Genomic DNA, 27398 nt, shown 5'->3' with positions numbered 1-27398 from the left:
GCCCCCTCCCCCAGGCCTGGTAGCCGGTGCCATACCATATTAGGCACTCACCAGCAGGCATCCGGTCCTGGTGCCCCGGGTGTGGGTAGCCCTGGCCTGTCTCCGGGGACTGGGGCTCGTAGCTTTGGTTCCTGGAGGCTGGGTAGGCCGAGCTGACGGGGGACACCGAGCCGGACGGGGGCGAGTGGTAGCCCGGCGCGTACGGCCGCATGTCCGGCGGGGAGACGCAGGGCCTGGCTGGGGACCGGCCGTAGAAGGGCGGCTGGGGGCACTGGGCAGGGGGGCCGCAGGCGTAGGCGCCATGGGGCAGCAGGGCGGGGTAGGGTGGGCCATAGCGATAGTGGAAGGGCTCCAGGCTCTGCTCCATGCCCTTGTGGCCCTTCTGATGGGCGCCGGGCATGGGCTGTGCCGGGTAGCCGTGAGCGAAGTGCGCCGGCATCTTGGCATGGGCGGGCTCGAAGTCAAACACCTCGTGATGCCCCCGGGGGCGCTGGCTGTAGGCGGCCGGCATCAGCAACGGCCCGGGCTGGCCGGGGTGCCCTGCCCGGGACAGGGGGGACTTGGCACTCTCGTGGGCCCACTCCTCGGGCTCGCGGCTGCTCAGGCGCAGGCCGCAGAAGGCGGCGGTGGGGGGCAGGCCGGCTTCCTCGTGAGCCTTCTCCTGGCAGTCCTGGCATGGGCACAGCTCCAAGCCGCACACGGGCTCCTCCTCCAGGATTAGCACCTCCCGGTAGCTGGGTGGCTTGCAGGCCAGGTCCTCCCACTTACTGGGGCTGTGGGGCAGCTCGTAGGCATAGGGGTGGGCGAGGGGCTGCAGGCCCTCGGAGAGGGAGCGATACACCCGCCGTTTCTCCCCTGGCCCGGCCTCCTGCGGTAGGCAGGGGTAGCCCTCGGCAGGGTGCAAGTGGACCCCGTTGGTGCTGTAGACCAGCCGCCGGCGCTCCAAGGTGCCCTCTGGCCTGTAGTAGGCGCCATTGGGTAGCCTCTCGGGGCTGTGGGCGCCCGGGCAGCTCTGCGAGCGGTAGCCCAGGCGGCAGGAGCAGTGGCGGGTTAGGCCGGGGCGCCGGCTGGGGTACGCCAGGGGCCCGAAGGGGCTCATCTCCACCAGCTCGTCTTCCAAGATGGCCGTCTCCCTATCCCTGGCCCCGTTGCTGTGCGGGCATCCCCCCAGCTCCTGGTGCGGGGATGCCCCCCTTGGCTGCTTGGGGGTCTCCGGCCTGGCCTTGACCCCAAAGCCCCCGAGCAGCCTGTCCAGCTCCTCCCTCTCGGCCGGCGTGGGCAGCAGCTTGGCGGGAGGGGAGGGTTCGGCCAGCATGGAGGAGTGGCCCGAGTCGCTGCTGACGGAGAGGAAGCGGCTGCCCTGCTGGGTGGAGTCTGCGCTGGCCGGGCTCCCGCCGCCGCCGGAGAAGCCGCTCAGGTTCCGCTTCTTCTTGATCTTGGCGTAGAGGCTGCCATCGATGGGGCCGCGGGTGTGAGACATGTCTGTGGGGGAGCAAACAGCAGGGCCCAGTCAGGGCTCTCCTTGGGCACCGACCGCACAGGGATGCCAACACGTGTGATCAGCCACAGGGACCTGCACATGCTCGCAGAGTGGGGTTCGTCCCTGCCAGCAGGGGGCAGCAGAGAGAGACACACACACACACACACACACACACACACACACACACAGAGGAGGGCTCATCCTCGCCAGCATGGGGCAGCAGAGACACACTCACACATGCACACAGAGAGCAGGTCTCATTCCCTCCAGCAGGGGGCAGCGAGGATACACACACACATACACACTTACTCACTCACTCTGCAGGACTCATCCCCTCCAGCAGGGGGCAGCAGGGACACACACACACACACCCAACTCCCATTCATACCTTTGAAAATCTCCCCGACAGCCACAAACTGAAACCCACAACCTCATGAATACAGAGACCCTCCCCCACAAAAAAAAGTTACACACACGTAAAGTTACACACACACACACACACAAACACACACATATAGAGACACAACCCAAAGAGGCACATACAGACATGAACACACACGTGTACTCACAGACACACACGCACGACTGTCTGGGGTTTGGTCCTGCTTTGAGCAGGGGGTTGGACTAGATGACCTCCTGAGGTCCCTTCCAACCCTAATTAATATTCTATGATTCTATGACTTCAGAAATTCACTTAGACTCGTTCCACCAGGGGGTGCTAGACCCCAGGAAAAACCCTTCCTCCCAAAGACCAAATACACCTCTACCCCGATATAACGCTGTCCCCGGGAGCCAAAAAATCTTACCTCGTTATAGGTAAAACCGCGTTATATCAAACTTGCTTTGATCCGCTGGAGTGCACAGCCCCGCCCCCCCAGAGCACTGCTTTACCGCGTTATATCCGAATTCGTGTTATATCGGGTCGCATTATATCGGGGTAGAGGTGTATCCCGGAACGATTACATTCCCACAAATCTCCTGGTGGCTTAAGACCATTCATGTCCCGCCCCCCAACCCAGCCCCCTAAATCCTCCCCCCAATCAGAGGAGCCATCACAGACCCCCACGTCAATCCCTTTGTCAATTCACTCCCCTTCGTTTGGAATCTCTCTCTACAAAACTGTAGGTCCTACACAAACACTGGCTCTTGCTTCAGGGGTGGGTTTTGCTGCCGCCCCTTCTCTCCCCGCGCTAGGTGCTGTACATATGCCACAAGCAGCTAGCCCCAAAGCGATCGCCGTTAGAGCCAGTCGGGGATTTACTGACAAAATGGCGTGTGGGGGGAATTCGGTAGACAAATGCTGATTTAGCGGAAACGGTTTGTGAAGGCGGCTAATCTCCCGGCTCAAGCCGTGTCTGGAAAAAAGTTTTGACAATTTTGAAAGAAAACGTTCCAGTTTTCCGGTTTGAAATGACTTTTTGTGCTGGAATTTTGGCTCATTAGAGTGAAAAAAACATGGGGTGGGGGGGAGAAAGGGCAAAATTGAACCAAAATGGTTCCGAGTGATCAAAACAAAACATTGCCCCATTGGGTCCATTGGCCCAAACCGACATTTTTTCCCCGTTTTTTCGGTTCACAAAATTTTTCGAGGTTTTGACTTTTCATCCTGATTTGAGAGAGGAACATTTTTGAAACTCTGGAAAATATTCGTGGGACAGGAAAACCATTTCCCGCCTCACAGTCTGAACAGACAAAGGGCGGGAGGGGAAACTGAGGGGCAGCAGCTTGGCCAAGGCCCTGGGGCAGCGGCTGAGCTGAGAAGAGAAGCCAGGTGTCCTGACTTCCACCCAACCCCGTAGTCACATTGTTTTGTCTGAGCGGCCTTACAGCCCTGGCCAGTAGCTCCTGTGGCATGAGGGAGCGGGTGGCTGGGGGTGGCTGTGCCCAGGCCCTGCCAGTGCCCGGCCGTACCTTCCAGGCTGTCTTCGTGATGCAGGTTGAAGTTCTCGTAGGAGTCCCAGCGCACCATGGGATCGGAGATGTTATAATCCACGGTGATGGACGGGCTGTTCCGTAAGGTCTCCAGGCCTGAGGGGAGAGAACCGGTGAGGGCCACGGGCTGGGGCAGCCCCCCCTGTGTGGGCTGCTCCCTCAGCCAGGGACTGGGCTGAGACCAGCCTGGCCTGGAGGGAGACACCTGGCTATTGGGGGGGCTCCCACCAGCTGGGGGAGGTCTCCTGGCTCAGGGGGGGTCCTCCCAGCCTGGCCCAGGGCAATGGGACTTCTGGCTTGGAGATGTCGATCCTGGCTCGGTGCGGTGGGGTGGTCCTACCGCCTTGGCCCAGGGGGTGGGGGATTCCTGGGCGAGCTTGGCTCAGCGCAGCGGGGTGGGGGAGGCTTAGGGGGTGCTACCACTGTGGGGGGGACTCTCCCTCCTCCCCGCCTGCCAGCCCCTCACCTTTCATCTTCTCGGGGCCGGCAGAGAAGACGAACTCCACGCTGGCTTCAAAGGGGAAGCGCTCGTCTGGGGAGAGGAAAGGAGAGGGTACCGCGCTGTGAACAGAGGAGCTACTGGCTGAGGGTGCAGCAAGAGGGAGCGGCGGGTCTGGCATAAGGGGGCAGGGGGGAGCACAGGGGTCCCAGGTATGAGGGGGCAGGGGGAGTAGAGGAGTCCCAGGTACGAGGGGGCAGGGGGGAGCCCAGGGTTCCTGGGTACGAGGGGGCAGGGGAGACCCATGTATGAGGGGTCAGGGGGAGCATAGGGGTCCTGGGTACTAGAGGACCAGGGGGAGCAGAGGGGTCCCAGGCACTGGGGGGCAGGGGGAGCAGGGGGAGCAGGGGGGTCCCAGGTACGAGTGGGGGCAGGGGAGCAGAGGGGACCCAGGTATAAGGGGGCAGGGGAGCAGAGGGGTCCTGGGTACGAGAGGGCCAGGGGAAGCAGAGGGGACCCAGGTATAAGGGGGCAGGGGAGCAGAGGAGTCCTGGGTACGAGAGGGCCAGGGGAAGCAGAGGGGTCCCAGGCACTGGGGGACAGGAGGAGCAGAAGGGTCCCAGGCACTGGGGCAGGACCGGTCACTACCACGAGGTGCATACAGGGGTGCTGAGCCGCATGCAGGTGCACCGGGAGCAGCCCAGGGCCGGGAGTGGTCGGCCCCCCGGGGAGGTGGCTGCCCCGTTTGGAGGCTGCCCGTGGCACCGTCCCCTGCCCTGCTCACCTTGCCAGGCCTCGTCCAGCTCGTCCTTCCCGAACCAGAGCTGGGCACCGTGGATGGTGCATGTGTGGAATTGGACGCGGAAAACCACGTCCCGGTCAGAGTTGCAGGTCTGCTTGTGGTAGCACTTCACCTGGGGGGGGGGGAGGTGGAGTCAGCACTGACACGGGGACCCCCAGTCCCCCCCAGGGACATGCAAACCCATGGACACGTCCACAGGCCCTCATGCACGCCCACATCTGTGCACATCCACACACGTGAATCACCCCATGTGCACACAGAGGCATGCTCGTACACACCCATTGTGCCCAGTGACACCTCTTGTGCACGCCCCCTCAGACCCCCATGCGCACACGCTCGTACACACCCATTGTGCACCGTGACACTCCCTCTTGCGCACACCCCCTCAGATCCCCCATGCGCACACGCTCATACACACCCATTGTGCACTGTGACACCCCTCTTGCGCACACCCCCTCAGACCCCCATGCGCACACGCTCGTACACACCCATTGTGCACACCGATACCCCCATGCACACACACATGGGCACACTCACCCGCCATTTGTGCACACTGGCACCCCCCACGTGTACACCCATTTGCACCCCCCCATCCTGGGTGTGCACAACCCCATGCTCATACCCACTGCCTGCCTCGCAGAGCCTCAGCTCTCCAGTTCCTCCCTGCCGGGCTCAGAGCCGGGGGGGGGGGGGGGGGGGCTCTGGACTTTGTGCCCACTCCTTACCTGGCAGAGCCCCCCCCGGGAAGCCCCTTCCTGGAGCTGGCCGTACTCACCATCACGTCCCCTTTCAGCAGCAGGGCTGGCTCCAGGGTGACACACAGCTTCTGGGGGCCGGGGCCCGGGACACTGCTGTAAGGGAGGGCAGAGAAACACGGGGCTGGGGTCAGAGCGTTGGGGGACGGGCCCAGCAGCTCCCATGCAGCAGGCGCCTCATACTCACTAGATCCCCGAGGTGTAGACGAGCTGCATGGACTGGTAGATCTTCAGGAAGGGCTGGTAGCCTAGAGCGGGAGGGACGGGTTAAGGGAGGGGGAGAGGGGCAGAGGGTAAGGGGGCAGGCTTCTCCAGCCAAGGGCTGAGCCAGGCTGGCAGGGAGCCCTTGTGATTGGCTCAGGACACAGGGGCGTGAGCTCCCTGGCGAGGGTGCAATGCCACACCCATGCGTGCAGGCCCGTTTGGGTGTGTGCCTGCACACCCAGGAGAATACTGCCGGTTCACACGTATGTGTGCCCTGGGACTCCTGGTGATGCGCGACGCGTGCCCACTTCGCACACGCCTGCAGGTTTGTGCCTGGGAACGCGCCCAGTTTGCACACCCCAGCAAATTCGCATGTGTAAGCGTGCCCATTTTGCACATGCCGATGGGCTAGTGTGTGTGCACGTGTGCCCATTTTGCACACATCAGCATGTTCACGAGTGCTCGCTTGCCCGCACTGTTGGGTTGATGTGCACGCAAACATACACATTTTGCACGGGTCTGCCGGTTCACACATGCGTGCTCATTTGTGTGTGAGTGTGAGTGTGCCCATTCTGCACACGATGGCAGGCTCACCCATGTGGGCGCGCTTGTTTTGCGCACAATGGCTGGTTCACCTGCGTGCGTGGGTGCCCACATTTTGCACGTGTGATCGTGGCACTCACCTCCGCTGGTCTCGAAGTTGGGGATGGCGGGAATGAGGACGTGGTGCAGGAATAGGGTGCTGCTGTTCATCTTGATGGTGCCCGACAGCAGCCCGCTGAAGTAACTGATGTACCTGCGGGTTCAGGGGGGACAGCTCAGCCCCAGGGTCCTGCCCCCCGCCGTGGAGCTGGGGGGAGGGGCCAGCCAGTGGGGCCCCTCCCCTGTCCCTTAAGGGTCATCACATCCCCCTCTGCCCCCCCCCTCACCTTTGCTGGGATGGCTGCAGGGACGCGGCCACTTTGTCCTCGCAGAACTTCCGCATGGTTAGGGTGCCGAGCGCCTGGTCCGCGCTGGGGGGGAGAGGACAGGGGTCAGCGCGGGAGCCCCCAGCCGCCAGAGCAACCCCTGGGCTTGGGGCCTGACTCTGCTCCAGGGGAGCGGGGAGCAGAGGAGAGCGAGGGACGGAAGAAAGGTGGGGGGAACAGCCCTGGGGTGTGGGAGGAACAGCCAGGGCAGAGGGGGAGGCTGGAGTGAGGGGATGGGGGGGGGGGAACAGCCTGGGCAGAGGGGGAGGCTGGAGTGAGGGGGTGGGGGGGAACAGCCTGGGCAGAGGGGGAGGCTGGAGTGAGGGGGTGGGAGGGAACAGCCTGGGCAGAGGGGGAGGCTGGAGTGAGGAGGTGGGGGGGAACAGCCTGGGCAGAGGGGGAGGCTGGAGTGAGGAGGTGGGGGGGGGGAACAGCCTGGGCAGAGGGGGAGGCTGGAGTGAGGGGGTGGGGGGGGAACAGCCTGGGCAGAGGGGGAGGCTGGAGTGAGGGGGTGGGGGGGGAACAGCCTGGGCAGAGGGGGAGGCTGGAGTGAGGGGGTGGGGGGGAACAGCCTGGGCAGAGGGGGAGGCTGGAGTGAGGGGGTGGGGAGTGGGGGAACAGCCTGGGCAGAGGGGGAGGCTGGAGTGAGGGGGTGGGGAGTGGGGGAACAGCCTGGGCAGAGGGGGAGGCTGGAGTGAGGAGGTGGGGGGTGGGGAAACAGCCTGGGCAGAGGGGGAGGCTGGAGTGATGGGGTGGGGGGGGGAACAGCCTGGGCAGAGGGGGAGGCTGGAGTGAGGGGGTGGGGGGGGAACAGCCTGGGCAGAGGGGGAGGCTGGAGTGAGGGGGTGGGGGGGGGGAACAGCCTGGGCAGAGGGGGAGGCTGGAGTGAGGGGGTGGGGGGGGAACAGCCTGGGCAGAGGGGGAGGCTGGAGTGAGGGGGTGGGGGGGGAACAGCCTGGGCAGAGGGGGAGGCTGGAGTGAGGGGGTGGGGGGGAACAGCCTGGGCAGAGGGGGAGGCTGGAGTGAGGGGGTGGGGAGTGGGGGAACAGCCTGGGCAGAGGGGGAGGCTGGAGTGAGGAGGTGGGGGGTGGGGAAACAGCCTGGGCAGAGGGGGAGGCTGGAGTGAGGGGGTGGGGGGGGAACAGCCTGGGCAGAGGGGGAGGCTGGAGTGAGGGGGTGGGGGGGAACAGCCTGGGCAGAGGGGGAGGCTGGAGTGAGGGGGTGGGGAGTGGGGGAACAGCCTGGGCAGAGGGGGAGGCTGGAGTGAGGAGGTGGGGGGTGGGGAAACAGCCTGGGCAGAGGGGGAGGCTGGAGTGATGGGGTGGGGGGGGGAACAGCCTGGGCAGAGGGGGAGGCTGGAGTGAGGGGGTGGGGGGGGAACAGCCTGGGCAGAGGGGGAGGCTGGAGTGAGGGGGTGGGGGGGAACAGCCTGGGCGGGGGGAGAGGCTGGAGTGAGGGGGTGGGGGGAACAGCCTGGGCAGAGGGGGAGGCTGGAGTGAGGAGGTGGGGGGGGGGAACAGCCTGGGCAGAGGGGGAGGCTGGAGTGAGGAGGTGGGGGGGGGGAACAGCCTGGGCAGAGGGGGAGGCTGGAGTGAGGAGGTGGGGGTGGGGGAACAGCCTGGGCAGAGGGGGAGGCTGGAGTGAGGGGGTGGGGGGGAACAGCCTGGGCAGAGGGGGAGGCTGGAGTGAGGAGGTGGGGGGGAACAGCCTGGGCAGAGGGGGAGGCTGGAGTGAGGGGGGGGAACAGCCTGGGCAGAGGGGGAGGCTGGAGTGAGGGGGGGGAACAGCCTGGGCAGAGGGGGAGGCTGGAGTGAGGGGGTGGGGGGGAACAGCCTGGGCAGAGGGGGAGGCTGGAGTGAGGAGGTGGGGGGGGAGAACAGCCTGGGCAGCGGGGGAGGCTGGAGTGAGGAGGTGGGGGGGAACAGCCTGGGCGGGGGGAGAGGCTGGGGTGAGCGGGAGTGGGGGTGGAAACAGCCGGGGGAGGGAGGAAACTGTCCTGGGGCAGTGGAGCTGGGCTGAAGGGAAGCAGCCGGGGGGGTGGGGTGGAAATAGGGGAAGGGGCCAAGCACACGCCGAGGGAGGGGGGTCAGCGGAGAGGGGAGCTCCCCGCCCCCTCCACCCCATACCTGGCAGAGATCTTGCTGTAGTGCATATAGGAGGCCACGATGACGCCCGTCTTGCCCTTGTTGCCCTGCAGAGCAGTGAGAGTGTCAGGGCCGGCGCCCCCCCTAGCCCCCCCCCAGCACTGTCAGGGCCCCTTGGGTGGGGGGGGGAGTGCCTGCTGCAGCCCAATCCCCGACCCAGCATGACCCCGCCGCGGGGCAGGGGCTCTGCCCCCCCCAACCTCCCCCCATTCCTCGCCCACCCCCAGCCCCCCAGCTCCGCCCTGCCCCCTCACCTTGCAGTGCAGCACCACGACGTGCTGGGGGTCCGAGTTCAGCCAGGTCTCCATGGCTTTGCAGATGGAGCAGATCTTGTCCAGGGGGGGCGCGTGCAAGTCCGGCCACCCGAAATCCTGAACCTGCGCCACACCGGGGTGCAAGCGGTTAGATTCCTGCCCCCCCCAACACAGCCAGCTGGGAAGGGCCAGCTCAGAGCTAGAGAGTGGGGTCCCGCTGCTCCCGCCCTGGGAGAACCCAGGGATCCCCCAGAGGACGTGGGGTGCCCCTCCCCTCTCACCTTGGGGTTCAGCCTGCTGATGTCATGGCGCTTCTCGGACAGGTTGAAAAGCTGCAAGGCAGAGAGCGAGCTCGTTGGCTGCGGGACGGCGACTGTCGCTCAGGGGCCCTGCCCCATCCCGCGACCCCCAAACCCTCCAGCCCCGACGGGCCTTGGTCTGAGACTCACGCCCAGGGCTGAGCCTCCAACCCACAGCCCCTCAGACACAAATGCCCAAATCCCCGCCCTGGCTGCAGCACCCCCCGCCCTGCTGCCCGGCTGGGAGGGCCCCGGTGACTGGCCGGAGCACGAATCCCACGTGAACACTGAGGAAACCTCACAGCCTCGCCGGGGGCAGGGCGACTGACATTGTTACCCCTGTGCAGCCACACGGGGGGGGGAAACTGAGGCACAGATAGACGCTTGAGACTCACTCAAGGTCACAGGACAAGTCAGTGGCAGAAACCTGACTCCCAGTCCGCCAAGCGCTAACCACTAGACTCCTCTCCCCCCAGAGATGGGGAAAGAACCCAGGAGTCCTGGCTCCCAGCCCCCTTGCTCTAACCACTAGCCCCAGCTGCCTTTCCCCGGCCCCTACCGTGTACTTATCCTCGTGCTTGGACTTCAGCATCTGTGCCACCTCCCGCAGGTTGCCGCGGTAACGCTGCTCCTCCAGGGCGGAGGGGAAGAAGACGGAGATGATGCGCTCGGTGATGTAGGTCAGGTCAAAGTCGTACTTGCGCTCCATCACGTGGTCCAGGCTGAAGCTCCTGGGGGGGGGTAGGGGGTTGAGTGTCGGGGTGTGCCAGCTCCTGGGGGTACCCCACCCCTGCAGGGCAGGCAGCTCCCTGGGGTATCGCCCCCAACTAGCAGGGTGCCTGGCTTTACCCCACCTCATGCACCCCATTGATGGACCCCCAGACCAGCAGTGGATCCCCCCACTCGGTGTCTGAGCCAACACCCCTTTCCATGGGGGGGGGCAGCGGACAAGGAGCAGGCTGCGAGCCGTACCCTCCCCCACCCTGCCGGCCCCACCCACTCACCTGGGCAGCGTGCTCCGTTGCTTCGAGGTGTGGAGGGATTTGGTGGAGCCCTGGGGGACGAGAGGGATGGGGGGATACTGGTCAGTGTGGGGAAATCTGGGGCCCACGTGGCCCCCCGTCAACTCCTTGGCACCGAACCACAGCCCCGGGTCCAGGCTGCTGGGGGGTGGGGACGGGCAGCAGGGTGGGAACGGCCTGGGAGAGGTGGGAGGGCCTGGGACGGGTCCCGCCCGCGCCCAGCCTGCAACTCGCGATCCCCCGGGGGGATGTCAGAGGCCAGGATCCAAGCTGCCCTCGCTCTGTTCCCAGAGTCCCGCTGACCTAATGGAATTGGCTGTGGGCGGGGGCCCCGGCTCCCAGCCCAGAGGACGGGCGGAGCTCTCCACTCGCTTCTACTGCCCTTGTTAGATCTGCACCAGCAGGCTAACCCCTTGCCCCCCAGCTGTCCCTCTTCTGCCCCAGGCTGCACAGTGACACCAGGTGGGGGCAGCCCGGGTGCACACAGAGCAGGGGGAGGGGTCGGGTGGGGGCATTGGGCCCTGTCAGAGGGCGTGGGTGAGACAGGTCAGCACAACGGAGCTTTGGCCCAACCCCGGGTCCTACAGCAACGCCCCGCAGGGCCTAATGAATGGGCAGGGCTGGGGATGGGCAAACAACCCCCTTCCCACCATCACCCCATTCACCCCCCTCCCTGTACCCCACGGCCCAGTTCCCTTCCACGCCTGGCCGGTGTGGGAATAACCATGCAGGGTCCTGGCAGGAAAATCCAGATCCCTTCGCAAGCTCCCCCCATCAGGCGTCGGGGACGTCTCGAGGGGAGGGTTTGGGAGGCTGGCCCCCGTTCACACAGAATGCCCCATGCAGTGCCACTCCTCTCCATCACAGGCCAGCCTGCCCCCGGCCCCGCACTGAAATGGACAGGGCAGAGTCCACGAGGCAGGAAGAGGGCTCCCCGGGGCTGAATTCCCCAGGCGCTATGGGTCAGCAACCCCCAGGGCTGCTTCCCAGATCTGCCTTCTCCCCAAGGAAAGGGCCTGGGCTGACAGGCCTGGGGACCGAAGGCTGAGCGGGGACAGCACAGGACTGGGGCAAGCATCCCTGCCCCCCACCTGCACTCCCCTTTGGGATGAGCCCAGTCCCGTTGGCCTATTGGGCTGTTGTCCTCTCCGCTCAGGAGGGCGGGCGGTGCCGCCGGCAGCCAGCTATGGAGGGGTGCATCTCTGGGGGACTGAGCTGAGGCCTCCCACACTCGTCTCATGCGAGCCTGCAAAGAGTAACGACGCTGGGGGGTTATGCCTGGGACTGGCGAGGGCGGGTCTCAAGTGAGGGTGGGGAAGTTCATTCACCCTGTACCCCACGTGGTGGGAGCAGGCAGGGCAGGGGTGGGGGTGTGTGTGGAAAATCAGTTCTGTTGGCACCTCGTTTGTTCGGTCTGGGAGCCACTTCTCTTCTATTTCCTCCGGGAAAGGGCTGGGGGAGCAGGCCAGCGCGGGAGGGATCCCTGCCTCAGCTCTTTATACTCAGATCCCACTAGGCACCACCCCCACTGAAGCACCCCTGGATTTTTTTCTGGGGGGGGGTGTCATTTCTGTAGCCCTCCCTATCAAAAATCCCAGCATCCAGCCATCCCCCAAGCTTTGCGGGGGAGAGGGATGGGATCTCTCCCCACTTCCCCGGGGCAGAGGGAAGGTCTCCCGCCGGCTCCCGCCAGGAATGGGGCACGGATCTGGGGTCCGATGGGATAAATTGAGGCGGGGACTCACCAAGTGCTCGATGCGCCGGGCCGGAGCAGTGTTCCGCCTCTGGAGTATGGGGAAAAGGGAAAAGAGAGAGAGTGAGGGGAGTTGACGAGAGGAGAAGGAGATTGAGACGCCGGGCCTGGGCGCCGAGCCAGCCGGCCCTGAGGTCAGCAGCTAGAGTTTGTAAACCTCCCCCAGTCCCACAACCACCGATTGCATGATGTGGCCCGGAGCTGGGGGCGGAGGACGTCAGGAACGGGGAAGAAGCAGGCTAGAGGCTCAGCTGGTGGTGCTCCCTGTTTGTGAGCAAGTGTGGCCCAGGGACACTGGAGACCTCAGTTCTAGTCCCAGCTCTGTCCCTAAGCTGCTGTGTGACCTGGGGTGAGCCTGTATGCCTCAGTTTCCCCTCCAGCCTCTTATCCCCTTGTTAGATTGTGCGTGCCTTCTGTCTGTTATGTAAGCCCCTGAGTCTTTCCCAGCTTTGGAGCCTGGTGCTTTAGCAGCTCGTGCTTCTAGTTCCCTGGGGCCCTCGCCAAGGGGGCAGCTGTCACATGTACAGCACCCAGCGCAGTCTCAGCTGAGCCCTCTAAGGCAGGTAATAAGGAGGGATGAGCCTGGGGGCCTCTCTGCTGAGATTTTTCAGGGGAAGCCAGTGGGTGCCCCCGCCCCTGCCGGCTGTTGGGAACGGAGCCAACGGCTCCTCACTGAAGTGGCCTTGTGACGTAATTCATCTGAATCATGGCCCCATTTCCTTCCCAAGTGACCTGGAGCCCAGCTGGCACAACCGGTGGGCAGCAGGAAGTGAAATTGACATCAGGCTGAGGAGGTCTGCCAGCGAATCGCCTTGGGAAAGGATACACCTGCTCGTCTCAGATCAAAGGGGGCAGGTGGGGAAAGCTAACGCTGGCCAGAGGGCTCTTAGTTCCAGGAGCTTCTCGGCCCCGTGCTCATGAGCTAGGGCACAGAGCAGGGTGGGGTGCTGGAGTCACCCAAACGCTGACACTGACCATGGGCACATAGGGCTACGATTGACTCCAGGGATGGAGAAGGCAATGCAGGACTCAGCCGAGGGGATCAGCCCAGTGGCCCGTTCAGTCCAGAAGACACCAATGGCCCATCCTCCCAGAGGAGACTCATGGTCCATCTGGCCTAGAAGAGACCCACCCAGGGTCCATCCAGCCCCGTAGCCCGTCTCCAGCAGTGGCCAGGGTTGGATGTGGCCATGGAAGATGAAGCATGGAGAAGGAGTGCCTAGCGGGCTGCCATCCTCGTATGTTTCATGGCCATTAAGGGCAAAGCTGTTGTGGTCCATGGAGGCTGTTGGTGGAAATCCAGCAGTTATTTAGGTGCCCAAGAATGGATCTAGGGGCCTCCTAGACTATGTCCTGACTGCACCAAGAAAGCAAATCTGGGTGATCAGTCTCCATGCTCCAGGCCCGACACCAGCTGTGGGGGTCAGGAAGCTGCCTGCGGGGGTTAGTGTTGCATCGACAGCATCAGGCTAGAGGGACCATAGGCTGGCAGCCCAGAAATTCTGGGCTGGGGCCGCCACAACTTCTAGCTAAGGTATCTAGGTGAGTTCCCTCACCTTCCCTGAGGCTCCCCCATGAGGCAGGGCAGGGCTATTATCCCTGTTGTACACGTGGGGAAACTGAGGCACGGAGAGACTAAGTGATTTGCCCAAGGTCACCTGAAGCTTGTGGCAGAGCACGGATTTGAACCCAGGCCCCCTGAGTCCCACTATAGCCCCCCGTGACTCTGAACATCATCAGAACGCTCCTCGCCTGACTGTCCTTCACATGCTGGCGTCATTTGCCCGCCCTGTGCCAACTCAAGGCGCAGCATGATGGAGAATCAGGCCCCTGGAGTGTTTCCCAGGGAACTTTCCTGTTTCAGGCCAGAGAGGAACCCTCCTGCCAAAGCCACTGGCTGGGAGATGCTACATCTGGATCTCCTCTGACAGGGTGGAGTGGGACGATTTTTCACTGCCAAGGCCTGAGCTCACCAGGCAGCAGGTCCCAGGGCTGACGTCCACACCAGCTGTTTGTGCACCAGGCAGAGACAGCGGCATCGAGCTTCCTCCGCGCTGCCGCACCCGGGCGCGCTGCAGGCAGCCATAGGGCGACGACTCCCTCTGGAGATGAGTTCTATTCCCTCCCACCCAGCCTGCCAGCCACAGGGGACGCTTGCCCATTGAGACACCAAAGGCAAAGGCCACCAAACAACCATCAGCCAGTGACAAATAGTAGCCATTGCTGTCCTAACCCAGCTTCGAACCGGTGACCTACTCACTAGCCTGAGCCGCTCCCACAAGCCATCCAGCCAACCCAGCCCTTGGCTGTTTTAGTCTCCAATTCCCCCCCATCACTGGCCAGAAAGGCCGGCCACCACGCTCCATCCAGTGGGAGTATCCCAGCTTTCCATACCAGGATACGCCCCGGCATTGAGGCCCGGATGCCACCCGACTCCAAGGCTCACTCGGCACATGGGTATCTGCGCCACTTCCCGCTGCTTTAGAAGAAGCCCCTGGAATTTACCCGGCCTCGCTGCGGACTCCGATCAGGAGCTGTAGCTGCTGAAAATCAGGCCTCCAGCTGGGCACCCGAAACTCGAAGCGCCCAATGGAATGGGCGAATGGCTCACCCAGCGCTGAAATGCAGCCAGCTCTGGGGTGGGACGTGGCAGCTGGTTAGCAGCTACACTGCTTCCCGTTTAGGACAGGAAGTGAATCCGAGTGTGTTCCATGCCAGTGGCGCTGTGCATCTCCAGCAGCCTCTGGAGGGATCTAGGCCAGAGAGGTTGATGAGCCTGCTACGGGGTCAGCGAGGCGAGGTGGATCTGTTAGCTCACACACTGGATCCTGTGTATTAAGATCCCGAAGGCTCAGATTTCATTCCAACAGGGAGCCCGGCATTACCCAATCCAGGTTGGAATTTGGCCAGGACCAGGTGGAGGCGGTTCTCATTCTTGAAAAAAGTTCCAGCGGATCTTGAAGGAGCGGGAGTGACCAGGTGCTCGGTTCTCCCTTTGGCCTGAAAGATGGCATCTCCAGCAGCCTGGTGCCCGGCACTGGGGTCAGCGCCGAGGCCAAGGGCTCCTTTCTGAGCGTCCCACGCTGTGGCCTGTCGCTCTGGAGCTTTCCTGAGCCGTCTCCCATCCGTGCCCCGACCCAGGCCTCTGGCGCGATCGACCAGGGACCCAGCGCCAGGAGATACGGACTCAGGGGTAACAAGGCTGGCGGTTCCCGTGGCTGGCCCATGGAAACCGCCTCTCTCCCCCACCCCTACCCATTTTAGCCGCCAGTGGCTCGGTGAGAGATCGCCAGAGGGGTGCGAATGGGGACAGACCGATCCCGGCACTTACCAGTTCAGGCGGGGGAAGGGGCTGGCAGGATGACGCCACCTGAAACAAGAAGCCAGAGGGGGTCAGCGCGGTGCGGGGACCCCAGCCGGGCAGCGTCCCCTGGAAATCTGTGCGGTGGCAGCCACTGGGACGCTTCCTCCACCCCCCTCCGGACGGGACGTCTCCTCCCCTGGGTTGGGGGCGGGGGGGCCCGTGAGGCGGGCTCTGTGCAGTGAGGAGGCTGGACCCCCTGGGCCGTGGGGAAGGGGTGTTTTTCTTGGCCCAGGCTGGCCCTTTCCAGCTTGGGCACACACAGAGGCCGCGATTCATGGCAGGGCCTGGGCGGCAGCGAGGCCGGAATGGCTGGGGGTGGGGGGAGGCTATATATAGAGAAACATAAACAGGCTGCGCCCCACCCCGGGCTCGGGGCGCACAGTGAGCCCATTCAGCCCGGCCCCTACCTCACCTGCCCCCGGCCCCACCCCTCCCCCTCCACCCTGGCTCCAGCCAGAGAGAAGGAAACAGACTCAGAGGGGGCCGGTGAGCCCTCCCCTGCCCCACACCCCCACCTCAGGGGGGCACCTGGCTGTGCCAAGGTTGCCTTTCCCATAATGCCTTGGTGGCTTTGACTAAAGGACGAGCTGAGCTCGCTGGGTCTATGGGGGGGGGGTCTATGCCGGAGTCTTGGGGGCAGAGCTGGTATTAAGGGGAGTACAATCCCCCCACCCACCCTCAGCCCCATGTGGGGCAAGGAGCTGCTACAGAAGATCTGCGTGTCCTGCTATGGGTACATCTAACCTCCACGCTAAGCCGGGGGCGGTGGCCGGGTCCTGGGCTTGTGGCCTCCATGTTCCCGAGCCCCGTGCTTGAGTGTCCGCTCCGCCCTCCCGTCCACTGCCCCCCCCAGTGCCAGCCTGCCCCCGCTGGAGTCAGCTCCTACATGCCCACGCCTCTCTGCCCTTCACCCACTCCCTCCTGCCCGGCTCCCCCTTGGCCCAGCTCCATGCTCCGAGCCCTTCGAGTATCCAGGAGAGTTTATTTATCTCCTGGCAGCCAGGAAACGGGAAGTGCTGGAGATCTTTATCACGCTCACATGGTCCTTACAGCCAGGGGCGGGGCTGTGTACCCAAGGGCTGTGCGGCACTAGCAGGCCTGGCTTAGGGAGCAGGGCCTGGCAATCCATCCCCCCTCCCCACCTGCCCTGCCTCCTGCACGTCTCTGCCAAGCCACCTTGACACCCTGGGCACCGTCCTGGGAGCTGGCCAGACACGGGGCTCCCTGTCAGAGCTCACCCAACAACCGCGAGCGCCCCAGCAACTCCGTTTGGTGCCCGGGCTTAGGGCTGGGTTGGGAACTGGCGGAGGAGGGGGCGGGGAGACAACCCAGGGGGGTCGGATCAGTGAGGGACTCGGGGGGAGGTGGCGTGGGGAGCGCAGGCCAGGGGTGCAATGTTGGATTACAGAGGGGATTGGGGGGAGGTGGGATGGGGCATGCGGGCGGGTGGGGGGCGGGTTGGATCACAGAAGGGATCAGAGGGGATGGGATGGGGACACGGGCTGGGGGGGCATGTTGGATCAATGAGGGGTTTGGGGGGAGAGGTGGGATGGGGATCGCAGGCCAAGAACCAGATCCGGGACGACTTTGCAGCAGCAGGGATGCACTGTAAGAACCTAAAGGGACCCCCAACCGTGCTCCATCCCCACACCTCTGCCCCTCACCCTCTGGGAGACAGGGCATGGCTACAGGATGAATTCCCCCGCCGTCCCCGTCCCCCCTGGGTTTGCAGCCAGACCCCCAGACCCCTCCTCTCGCTCCCCATGCCAGCTGGGTGCACATCAGCCGACAGAGGAGCCGGCCCCGGCGCAGGGAGAGGACAAGCCACGGCTGGCTGGGCGCTAGCTAGTGGGACCGGAGCCGGGCAGAGCCCCAGGCATCCCAGCCTTGGCAGCGCCAACAGCCCCCGCATGCCAGCACCGAGTACCAACAGGCCCCTAATTACAAGGCACGCAGAGGTCCCGCCAGGCAGGGAAGGTAGAATTAGGCAGGTGGGTTCTGCCAAGCCAGGGTCTCCCTGGGGCGACGTCCCGTGGCCAACACCAGATGTGTCACTGCTCCCCCCCAGCCCCATAAAACGCCTGGCGCGTCGTACAGAGGGGACTCCTTCCTGACCGCCCCGCGCCCTGGAGAATGAGACTGAATCAGCCAGGGGCCATAAATCTCTGTTAACCATGGTCGTAAAATTAGATGGGCCTTTTAACGAGCCAGCTGAGGGATTGAACTGAGTGCCACAGGGATTGAACTGAGTGCCACCCCGTGGCCCGCCCTCCCCATGCAGCTGTGGGGCTGAGTGGCCAGGTACATCCCCCGCCCCCGGCTGGGCCTATACGCTCCCCCCGGAGCCATGGGGGTGGGGCACTTAGGCAGGAGAAAGACTATGGGTTGCCCCTTGCATAAGAAGAAAGAGACCACGTCCCCCCTCCCCTCCCCTTCCAACAGCTCTCCCCACCCACTCCTGGCCCCACACAGCCTCCAGGCTTTGAAACCCCTCCAGCCCCCCAGAGCAGCCTGCCGTCCCCAGGCCGTCTGCCTCGCCCTGCCCGAGCCCCTCGCCCTGAGCTGACCCTCTGGACCAGGGGTGGCCAACCTGAGCCCGAGAAGGAGCCAGAATTTACCAATGGACATTGCCAAAGAGCCACAGTAATACGTCAGCAGCCCCCCCATCAGCTCCCCCTTCCCTGCTCCCAGCGCCTCCCACCCGCCAGCAGCCCCGCCGAACAGCACCTCCCTCTCCCTCCTCTTCCCTCCCCATCAGCTGTTTCGTGGGGTGCAGGAGGCTCTGGGGGCTGGGGGAGGAGCGAGGGGCGGGCAGGGCAGGCTCAGGGGAGGGGGCGGGAAGGGGTAAAGTGGGGGCAGGGCCTGTGGCAGAGCCAGGGGTTGAGCAGTGAGTTCCCCCACCCCCGGCACATTGGAAAGTTGGCACCTGTCGCTCCAGCCCTGGAGTCGGTGCCTATACAAGGAGCCGCATATTAATGTCTGAAGACAGGTTGGCCACCTTGCTCTGGACTGAGCTCCCCTCGAGCCCCCCCCTCCTGGCCTACACTCCCCATCCCTCTGAGTTCCGCACTGATCAGACCCCCCCCTGCCCCCGGCCTGCGCTCCCCTTCCCCCCAAGCCACACATTGATCTGACCCCTCCACTCTGTGCTCCCCACTGCCCCCCAAATCCCTCACTGATCCGACCCTCTGAACCGCACACTGATCTGACATCCCCCGGCCTGTGCTCCTCACTGCCCCCCAAATCCCTCACTGATCCGACACCCCCTCCACCCCCCCAGCCTGCATTCCCCATCTAGGGTGACCAGACAGCAAGGTGTGAAAAATCGGGACAGGGGGTGGAGGGTAATAGGAGCCTATGTAAGAAAAAGACCCAAAAATGGGGACTGTCCCTATAAAATCGGGACATCTGGTCACCCTATCCCCATCCCACCCCAGGAGCCCCTCACACATCCGATCTCCTTTCCTCTCCCTCCTTCTTCCTCCTCCTGCCTAGGCAATTGGTGCCCATCCCACCTTGGCACAAAAGCCATCTCCTCTGCGCTCCTGCTAGCCACCTTGCATCCCTTCTGCAATCCTCTCCCTCACCCCCCGGCCTGTTAACTCCTCTCCTCTCCTCTCCTCTCCTCTCCCCTCCCCTCCTGCAGTTTCTGTCTGAACAACATTTGCTGTCCAGAGCAAAGTGTGTCGCACAAATCATCCTCAGTGCAAACTTCCTGCCCCCGCTCTGCCGCTCAGCTTCGGCCTGGGAAAACATCTGGCTCGGCCTGTGGGATGGAGAGGGGGCTGGGAGGTGGGAAAAGCACCGTAACCAGAAACTCTGGGAGAGAAGCAAGGGCCATGTGGAAAGGGGTCCCCCTGGCTGCTCCCCCAGCCCCACTTGGGGCCGCTTCCTACGAACAGGTGTTTGAAGAGCATGTTGCTTCTACCAACCACCACACTTCACCTCCCGCTCCCCGAAAGTCAGCTTGTAGGTGGGGAAACTGAGGCACAGAATGGGCATAGGTACTTGCCCACAGTCACTCTGTGTCAATAGCAGAGCGAGGTGACGGAACCCAGGAGTCCTGGCTCCCTATTCCCCCCTGCTTTCTCCAACCATTAGAGCACACTCCCTCCCAGAGTTTGGGATAGAACTCAGGAGTCCTGGCCCCCAGCCCCCTTCATCTAACCACTAGACCCCACTCCCTCTCAGGGCAAGGAACAGAGGAGTCCTGCTACCAGTCCTCTAAACACTAGATGATACCTCAGTCTATAAACCCCCCCTCTCGCAAGGTGTCATCTCAGCGTAACATCACCTCTAAGGGACCCAGGCATCCGGAGAGCACTGAACGGAGATAACTTGCTGGGGCACGGTGCCCAGCCCTGCCCACCCTTCCCAGTAGCAGGCTCCGGACCCCCCCCCCCAGGCACCTCCTGCCAGCTGATAAACGCCCCTGACAGAGACTCCTTGGGCAAAGCCCAGGGACAGCCAAAGGGACTGGCGAGATGAAGTCCTCTTAGCAATCAGGTCCTCCTCTGCCCTAGGCTGCCCCCTGGTGGAGGGGGCGGAGAGGGCCGATCAGAGGGGCGTCCTGTCCTGTCCTGTCCGCAGCGGAGCTTTACCTGGGGGTCAGCAGGGCAGGGTGACGCTGGTCTTTAGGATGCCGGGTTTCTCCATCCAGCTCTTCCCCGCATGGGGAGGCCCCAATGCCCCCTCCAGTGCAGGATCTTCTCCGCTCCCTCTATCCTCTCCTCCCTCGCTCAGCCACTTCTCCCTTCTCCTTCCCTCCTCTGACTCCGGCGCAGCCCTCGCCCCTTGGACGGACGGACGGAGCAAAGAGCCCGGAAAATCCCGGAGGAGAACCAGCGGCCTCCAGCTGCAGACGCTGGCCCAGGGCCAAGAAAAACTCCCAGCTCCGCGCAACCATAATTACACAACCAAGGCTTAAAGGGCCAGAGACGCCACCTTCGGGGGCTCCGGCACGGTGAGCCGGCTCCGAGGGCTGCAGATAGCCGTGGGGCTCAGCACGGGGGCCCCCTGCATCCGGCAGAGAGGGCTCAAAGCCGAGTGCCGGGCCATGCGGAACCGTCCCTGGCACTGGGTCTCAAGCCAGGTGTGGTAGGAGGGTGTCACGGAGTATTGGGGGACTCAGGGCCCTGCACCCCCGGCTTCCTGCGATTCACCATGACTCTCAGCCGGCCAGTAAAGAAGAAGGGTTTATTTGGATGACAGGAATACAGTCCAAGACAGTCTTGCAGGCACAGACAACAGGGGCCCCCCTCAGTTAGGTCCAGCTTGGGGTCCCAGGGCATGCCAGCCCACCTCCCTTGGGGGGTCAGAGCCATCTCTGCCTCCCAGCCATCTCTCCAGCCTCCTTCCAGCCTGCTTCCAGCACTCTGCCTTCAGCGACCCCTCCCACAGCCTTTGTTCAGTTTCCCGGGCCCCGGAGTCACCTGACCTCCAACCCCTTCCTGGTTCTCATGTTACAAGCTCAGGTATGTTCCCTTGGGCCGGCTCCCATCCCCCGATGCAGACCATCCTAGCCACACTCCCCTGTCAGCATTCCCACACCCCAGCAAGAACAGTCCCAGTTCGTCACATCTCTCCCCCCTTCGAGACCGAACTGAGCGGGGTCACTTTAGCCAGTGACCTGGGGAAGTTCGAACCTACCCCCGTTCCCATGGATGCCCCCGCATCCCTCCAGTTCCTTGGTGGGAGTTACACCAGGCCCCTTCCGTTCCACGCCCCCCCTTAGGTCGGGGGTGCTTGATGGCACTCGCAGTTCGCATGTGGGAAGGTTTATGCGGCCTGTGCCCTTTTCCCACCCCCATACCTCTGGGGTTCCAACTGGGCTGTGGTCTTCTCCCAGCGCTCCAGTCTGGAGGTCTGTGCTTTGGGCTCTCTTGGTTTAGAGCCGCCCTTTTAACCTTGGCCACCCTCTGGAAAGGATCCTTTATGCTGGGCAAGGGTCCTAAAGCTGTTTTCCCCTTGTCCCAGGCCTTCCTCCCCCTCTGACAGGGGTCACAGGATCCGCAGTACTGTCGGACAGTAACAAAGACCCCAGGCCAGTAAAAGCTCCGTAGCAGCCTCTGCTGGGTACGCCAGGTTCCCTGGTGCCCTGAGAGGGGAATGTCATGGGCCCGGCACAGCAGCTGGCGGCGATACTTCTGGGGTACCACCAGCTGCCTCCTGATCCCCCCTGACTCCATTTTCCCTGGGGGAGCCCATTCTCGGTACAGGAACCCCTTCTCCCACAGGAACCTTTTCCGGCCACCTCGTTCCATGGTCTGTACCGCATTGAGGTCGGGCCAGGTCCCTTATCTTCCGCAAGGAGGGGTCTCTCTGTAACTCGGCCTGGAACTCAGCAGCTGGGACAGGGATGGCCACCTGCTCTTTCTCGCCCGCTGGGTCCGAAGCTGCAGCCTCCCTGAGCCGCGTCCCTGGGCGTTCCCTCCCCACCAGGTTAGGGTCCTGCGCCTCAGGCAAGGCACCCCCCCCAAGGCCAGGGCGCAGTGCCCCTCGCCGGCTCTGACTGCGGGTCACAACCAGTGCCTTTTGGGGGTTGCTTGGCCAGTTCTCCAGGTCCCCCCCCATCAATACCTCAGTGGGCAAATACGGGTGTACCCCCACATCCTTGGGGCCCTCCTTGGCCCCCCACTTCAGGTGTACCCTTGCCACGGGCACTTTGACTGGTGTTCCGCCCACCCCCGTCAGGGTCAGGTAGGAGTTGGGCACCACCTGATCTGGGGCCACCACCTCGGGCCGGGCCAGCGTCACCTCTGCGCCCGTATCCAGTATCCATTGACCTTCCTCCCATCCACCTCCAGGGGAACAAGGTACTCTCTCCGGAGGGACAGCCCCGCGCCCACCGTATAAACCAAAAACCCTGAGTCTGGGGCATCCAGCCCCCTAGAGGAGCTGGCCTGGGGCCCTTCTCTCTCTTGAGCAGTTGATAAGCTGCCAGCCCCTCTTGCGTGAGAAGCCTGCCCCTCGTCCGTCTGGGCCTCTACCAAGTTAACCCTATGCGGGTTCGGTCTGCTCAGTCTGTCCTTGAGCTTGGGGCACTGGGCCCGAACGTGGCCTCTTCGGCCGCAGTAATAGCAGCTCATGTCCTGTGGGTCCCCTCGAGCCGGTCGGTTGTCCCTGACGCTGGGCATTCCCCGTGGGAGGGGATTCCCCATATTCCCTCTTTGGGAGGTCCCAGGGTGACTCTCTCTCTGCATCACGGCGGCCTGTTCCTTTGGGGCTCCTCCCTGCCACCCCCTGACCGGCTCTTTACAAACTCATCAGCCAGCTGCCCGGCGTGTCGCGGGTTCTCTGGCTTTCTGTCCACCAACCACAGCCTCAGGTCGGATGGGCACCGCTCATACAGTTGCTCCAGTACCAGCAGTTTAATCAGGTCCTCCTTCGTCTGGGCCCCACCAGCCCACTTGCTGGCGTATCTTTCCATGCGGACGGCTAGTTGCAGATATGAGATCTCAGGGGTTTTATCTTGACTCCGGAACCTTCCCCGGTACATCTCAGGAGTCAGCCCAAACTCACGTAGCAGGGCCTTTTTGAATAGTTCGTAGTCCCCTTTCTCTGCCTCTCCCAGTTGGCGTACAATGCCACGGATTTGGGGTCCAGTAAGGGGGTAAGGACCCGGAGTCTGTCCGCGGGATCCACCCGGTGCAGCTCGCAGGCCGTCTCAAAGGCCTCCAGGAAGTCATCCATGTCCTCCCTCCTTGTATGGGGCCATGATGCACTTATCAAAGCTCCGTGCAGTCCTGGGTCCCCCCTCACTCACCGCAGCCGGGGGTTCGCTGCCCTTCAATCTCGCCAGTTCCAGGTCATGCTGACGCTGTCTCTCATTCTCCTGTCTCTGTCTCTCATTCTCCTCCCGTTCCTGCTGACGCTGTCTCTCTTCACGCTGATGCTGTCTCTCTTCATGCTGTCTCTGTTGTTCACGATCCTCCAGCTCTCTCAGTTTTAGCTCTTTCTCCCATTCCAGCCAATTCCGCTCCCCGGATGCCGAACGTCGCCGGGAGGATCCTCTGCTGGCCGGCGAGCTTCGCCGGGAGGGTCCCCTGCTGGCCGGGGGGGTCACGGCGCCTTCGGTATTTGCTGGGCTCCTCCCCACCCCTCCCCTAGGCATAGGAAGGAGGGGTCTCGGGAAGCCCTCAGCAGCCGGCTGACCACTCCCAGCTGGGACAGACACTGGTGCCTGCGCTGCATTTGCCAGGCTGCTTCCCTGAGACACAGGGATCGGTTCATTCGCGCGATCTTCCGCCTCTAGCTGGGCAATGAGCTGTTCTTTGGTGAGCCTCCCAATGCGCAGCCGCCTCTGCTTGCACAGCTCCACCAGGTCACTCTTAAGCCGCTTGGCATACATCTTCCTGCTGGCCACTCACCGGCCTGTGTGCTCACAGCTCCCCACAGTTCCCAGGGGGACCCCTAGTGTGCCAGCCCTTCTCGAGGTCACCGCCTCTCTGCCAGGGTCGAGCTGCAGACTCCTCCGCCCCTGGGACCACTCGCTGCGATCCCCCCGGGGGACCCTGTTACTGCAAAAGTCCTTCTCGCTGGTCACACACTCCCAGGGGTAATAACCGTCTCTCTCCCACTCTTCAGCAGGCCTGGTCCCCGTCAATCCCCCTTCGTTTTACTGCTCCCCAGTCACTTACTGCAGGAAGCGCCGTCCACGGGGTGCAGTAGATCCCACCGCTGCCACCAGTTGTCACGGAGTATTGGGGGACTCAGGGCCCTGCACCCCCGGCTTCCTGCGATTCACCATGACTCTCAGCCGGCCAGTAAAGAAGAAGGTTTATTTGGATGACAGGAATACAGTCCAAGACAGGTCTTGCAGGCACAGACAACAGGGCCCCCCTCAGTTAGGTCCAGCTTGGGGTCCCAGGGCATGCCAGCCCACCTCCCTTGGGGGGTCAGAGCCATCTCTGCCTCCCAGCCATCTCTCCAGCCTCCTTCCAGCCTGCTTCCAGCACTCTGCCTTCAGCGACCCCTCCCACAGCCTTTGTTCAGTTTCCCGGGCCCCGGAGTCACCTGACCTCCAACCCCTTCCTGGTTCTCATGTTACAAGCTCAGGTATGTTCCCTTGGGCCGGCTCCCATCCCCCGATGCAGACCATCCTAGCCACACTCCCCTGTCAGCATTCCCACACCCCAGCAAGAACAGTCCCAGTTCGTCACAGAGGGTACGAGAGGAAAGCCTGGAGCAGTGTTCCAGGGTTGTGAGCTTCCTCACAGCAGTGCCCTGCTGGGATCCCAGCATTGTGAGCTTCCCTAAAGCAGTGCCCTGCTCACAGCAGTGCCCTGCCAGTACCCCAGCGCTTTGAGCTTCCTCGCAGCAGTGTCCTTCCAGGACCCCAGTAAATCTGAGTTCTCCCAGCGTAGCTCACACAAAGCCCCCGGAAACCCGCTCTGGCATTAGCAGCCGCAGTCCATCTCTCTGAGAGGGAAGGACTCCACATCTCATGCCAGAGCCCCGGGGAATGTTTGCTCGGCCACGCTGCCGGCCCCCCACTCTGCCCTCCCTCGGCTCAGGACATTTCCCACGGCCCCGTGTTCCTGCTGCTGTTCAGACGTGCTCCCTTCGGCTCTTATCTTGCCCTTTGCTGGCCCAGGCAGAGATAGGGGCCTGGATCTCCCAGCAAACAGGGCAGGAGCCTGGGTCACTGAGGCTGAATTTCATCCCTCCCTCACCCAACCCCTGGCGCCGCAAGGCCGCAGTGGCCAGTTCCTGCAGTGCTGAAGCTGCCACCCACAGTGGCTTCCTTCCCCGGCCGAGCTCCCCCATTCCCTGCCGCCAGGAGCCTCTTCCTGCCCTCTGGGGGGCAGGTCCCCATCCTCCTTCTGCCCCATGGGGGCGAGCAACCCTGCCCCTTCCTGAGAGCTGGCGATGGGCATGGCCACCCTCCCCGAGCACGGCCTGGGAGCTGGAGGGACGGGAGTGCTCCAAGCCATGTGCTCGCTGCAGGGCCATGCAGGGTGGAACTGGGGTCACCCTCTATGGACAGACACCCCTGCCTGCCGCATTGGGTGCCCATCAGCTGGGTTTGCCCATCACATGTGGCCAGGAAGGGACATGGTCCCAAAGGCTGGGCTCCAGCCATCTCCCCCCACCCCCCAATTCAGCATCGCGCCTTCTCCTACCTTCGCTTCGCATTTCTTGTGGCTGGCGATCTTGCAGGCTGTAGGGGAGAGAAAAGGGGGTGTGAAGGGGAGATCCCTGCACAGCCCAGGGTTAGTGCACTGGGGCCTGGCTCCTGGTGAGCCCCGGGGCTGGGAGTGTGAGTCCTGTTGCTAGTGCACGGGGGCCTGGCTCCTGGTGAGCCCCGGGCTGGGAGTGTGAGTCCTGTTGCTAATGCACTAGGGCTTGGCTCTTGGTGTGCCCCGGGCTGGGAGTGTGAGACCTGGTGCTAGTGCACTAGGGCTTGGCTCCTGGTGAGCCCCGGGGCTGGGAGTGCGAGTCCTGGTGCTAGTGCATGGGGGCCTGGCTCTGGTGAGCCCCGGGGCTGGGAGTGCGAGTCCTGGTGCTAGTGCATGGGGGCCTGGCTCTGGTGAGCCCCGGGGCTGGGAGTGCGAGTCCTGGTGCTAGTGCATGGGGGCCTGGCTCTGGTGAGCCCCGGGGCTGGGAGTGCGAGTCCTGGTGCTAGTGCACTAGGGCTTGGCTCCTGGTGAGCCCCGGGGCTGGAAGTGCGAGTCCTGGTGCTAGTGTCCTGGGACCTGTGCTTCTGAGGCTGCGGGTTGCCAGGCTGGGATCCTTCGGACCGCCCGCCCCCACCCCGGGTTTGAGGAGGGCAAGGGCGGTGGGGGCTGGTACCTTGGCAGACGAGGCCCAGCGCCTCGATGGATTCCTTACACACCACACACGCTCTCTTCTTCTTCTTAAAAGCCTTCTCCTTGAAGCTGTGCGGCTCGGGCACCTTCTCCGGCTACGGAGGCAAACACAGGGCAGAATTGGTACCGGGGTCACTAAAGCGTGGGGAGAGCAGTGTGTAGGTCACCCAGCAGGGCAGTGGCGGGCCCAGGGAGAGACACCAGGTCTCCTGAGCGCTAGGTCCGTGCTTCAGCCACTAGACCATGCTGCCTCTCTGGAGGTGCCTTAAAGGAGAGAGCGACAGGGCACTGGACACCTACCCGCAGGGGGCGCTCGGTCTCTACAGCCCACTCCATGCCCCAGTCCCCGGGCACAGCAGGCCCTACGCCCCAGGGCATTACTGCCAAGTTCACTCTCCCAGCCCCTCCGAGCGCCAGTTAGGGCCAATGACTGTGTCAGGAATGTGTCCTGCCAGCTGCGGGGGGCCTTTCCCAGCCGCCTCCCCCACGCTGACCCCCATCCCCCTCCTGGCTTCCCAGCCCCACAGCGCAGCACCAATTAGCCAGAAACGCAACAGCTGGCCGGCCGGAAACGCAGCCTCTCGAGGGGCCGGATTCCAGCCATGCGGCTGGGGTATGTGTGTGTGTTTGTGTGTGGGGTTGGTATGAAATGCCATGGATTCCCCGCAGAGTCTCCGTCCCTGCCCCCACGCACCGGTCCTCTGCTGGGGAGGCCTCAGTTACACAGGGCCAAATTCCACTGGCCTGAGCCCATCACCGGGGCTAGGAATGCTCCCTGCTAGTGCTAGACTGGGAGCCAGGACCCCTGGGTTCTACCCCCAGCTCTACCAGTGGTCTTGAGCAAGTCACTTACTCACTCTGTGCCTCGGTTTCCCCTCCGACCCTTGGTCTGTTTGGCCCATGAGCTTTTCGGGGCAGGACGGCTTTGTTTTGTGTACGTACGTACAGCGCCTGGCACGACAGGGCACTGTTCTCAGGGCCTGCTGCAGTAACAGCAGCGATGCCCCTGCCTTTGCAGCGGGGGGGTGGGTGGGTTTAGAAGGCGGGCTGAGTTAACAGGCCTCATTGGGGTTAGCCCTGAAAGCCCTCAAAACTGGGACGGCCCCTGCCCCACTGAGAGAACAGCCCTGCCAGTGCCCCAGTGCTGCCCCCTAAGGGTAGGGGCTGTTTA

General features: G+C 63.5%; 1 protein-coding gene across 10 annotated transcripts in view; it reads right to left on the bottom strand.

Moving 5' to 3' along the window:
* TNS2 (tensin 2) overlaps positions 1–27398 on the bottom strand; it is a 56597-nt gene that overhangs the window by 8614 nt on the left and 20585 nt on the right. For 8 of the 10 annotated variants that reach the window (XM_024106326.3, XM_024106328.3, XM_024106327.3 and 5 more), the window contains exons 2-18: positions 26211–26322; positions 25541–25578; positions 15384–15422; positions 12045–12083; positions 10282–10331; positions 9837–10008; positions 9260–9310; positions 8979–9101; positions 8707–8771; positions 6542–6625; positions 6296–6408; positions 5596–5656; positions 5429–5504; positions 4636–4765; positions 3879–3944; positions 3392–3508; positions 52–1482 (exon numbers count right to left, since the gene is read on the bottom strand). In XM_024106326.3, the coding sequence (XP_023962094.2) occupies positions 52–1482; positions 3392–3508; positions 3879–3944; positions 4636–4765; positions 5429–5504; positions 5596–5656; positions 6296–6408; positions 6542–6625; positions 8707–8771; positions 8979–9101; positions 9260–9310; positions 9837–10008; positions 10282–10331; positions 12045–12083; positions 15384–15422; positions 25541–25578; positions 26211–26322 (2767 nt within the window). Of the gene's footprint in view, positions 1–51; positions 1483–3391; positions 3509–3878; positions 3945–4635; positions 4766–5428; positions 5505–5595; positions 5657–6295; positions 6409–6541; positions 6626–8706; positions 8772–8978; positions 9102–9259; positions 9311–9836; positions 10009–10281; positions 10332–12044; positions 12084–15383; positions 15423–20017; positions 20509–25540; positions 25579–26210; positions 26323–27398 lie in introns of those variants that run through there. The other 2 variants (XM_024106330.3, XM_065575560.1) reach the window with 2 other exon arrangements.

This window comes from Chrysemys picta, chromosome 22 (assembly GCF_011386835.1).
Source record: "Chrysemys picta bellii isolate R12L10 chromosome 22, ASM1138683v2, whole genome shotgun sequence".
NCBI classification, from domain to species: domain Eukaryota; kingdom Metazoa; phylum Chordata; order Testudines; family Emydidae; genus Chrysemys; species Chrysemys picta.
This window is presented reverse-complemented; position numbering and strand designations above follow the sequence as displayed.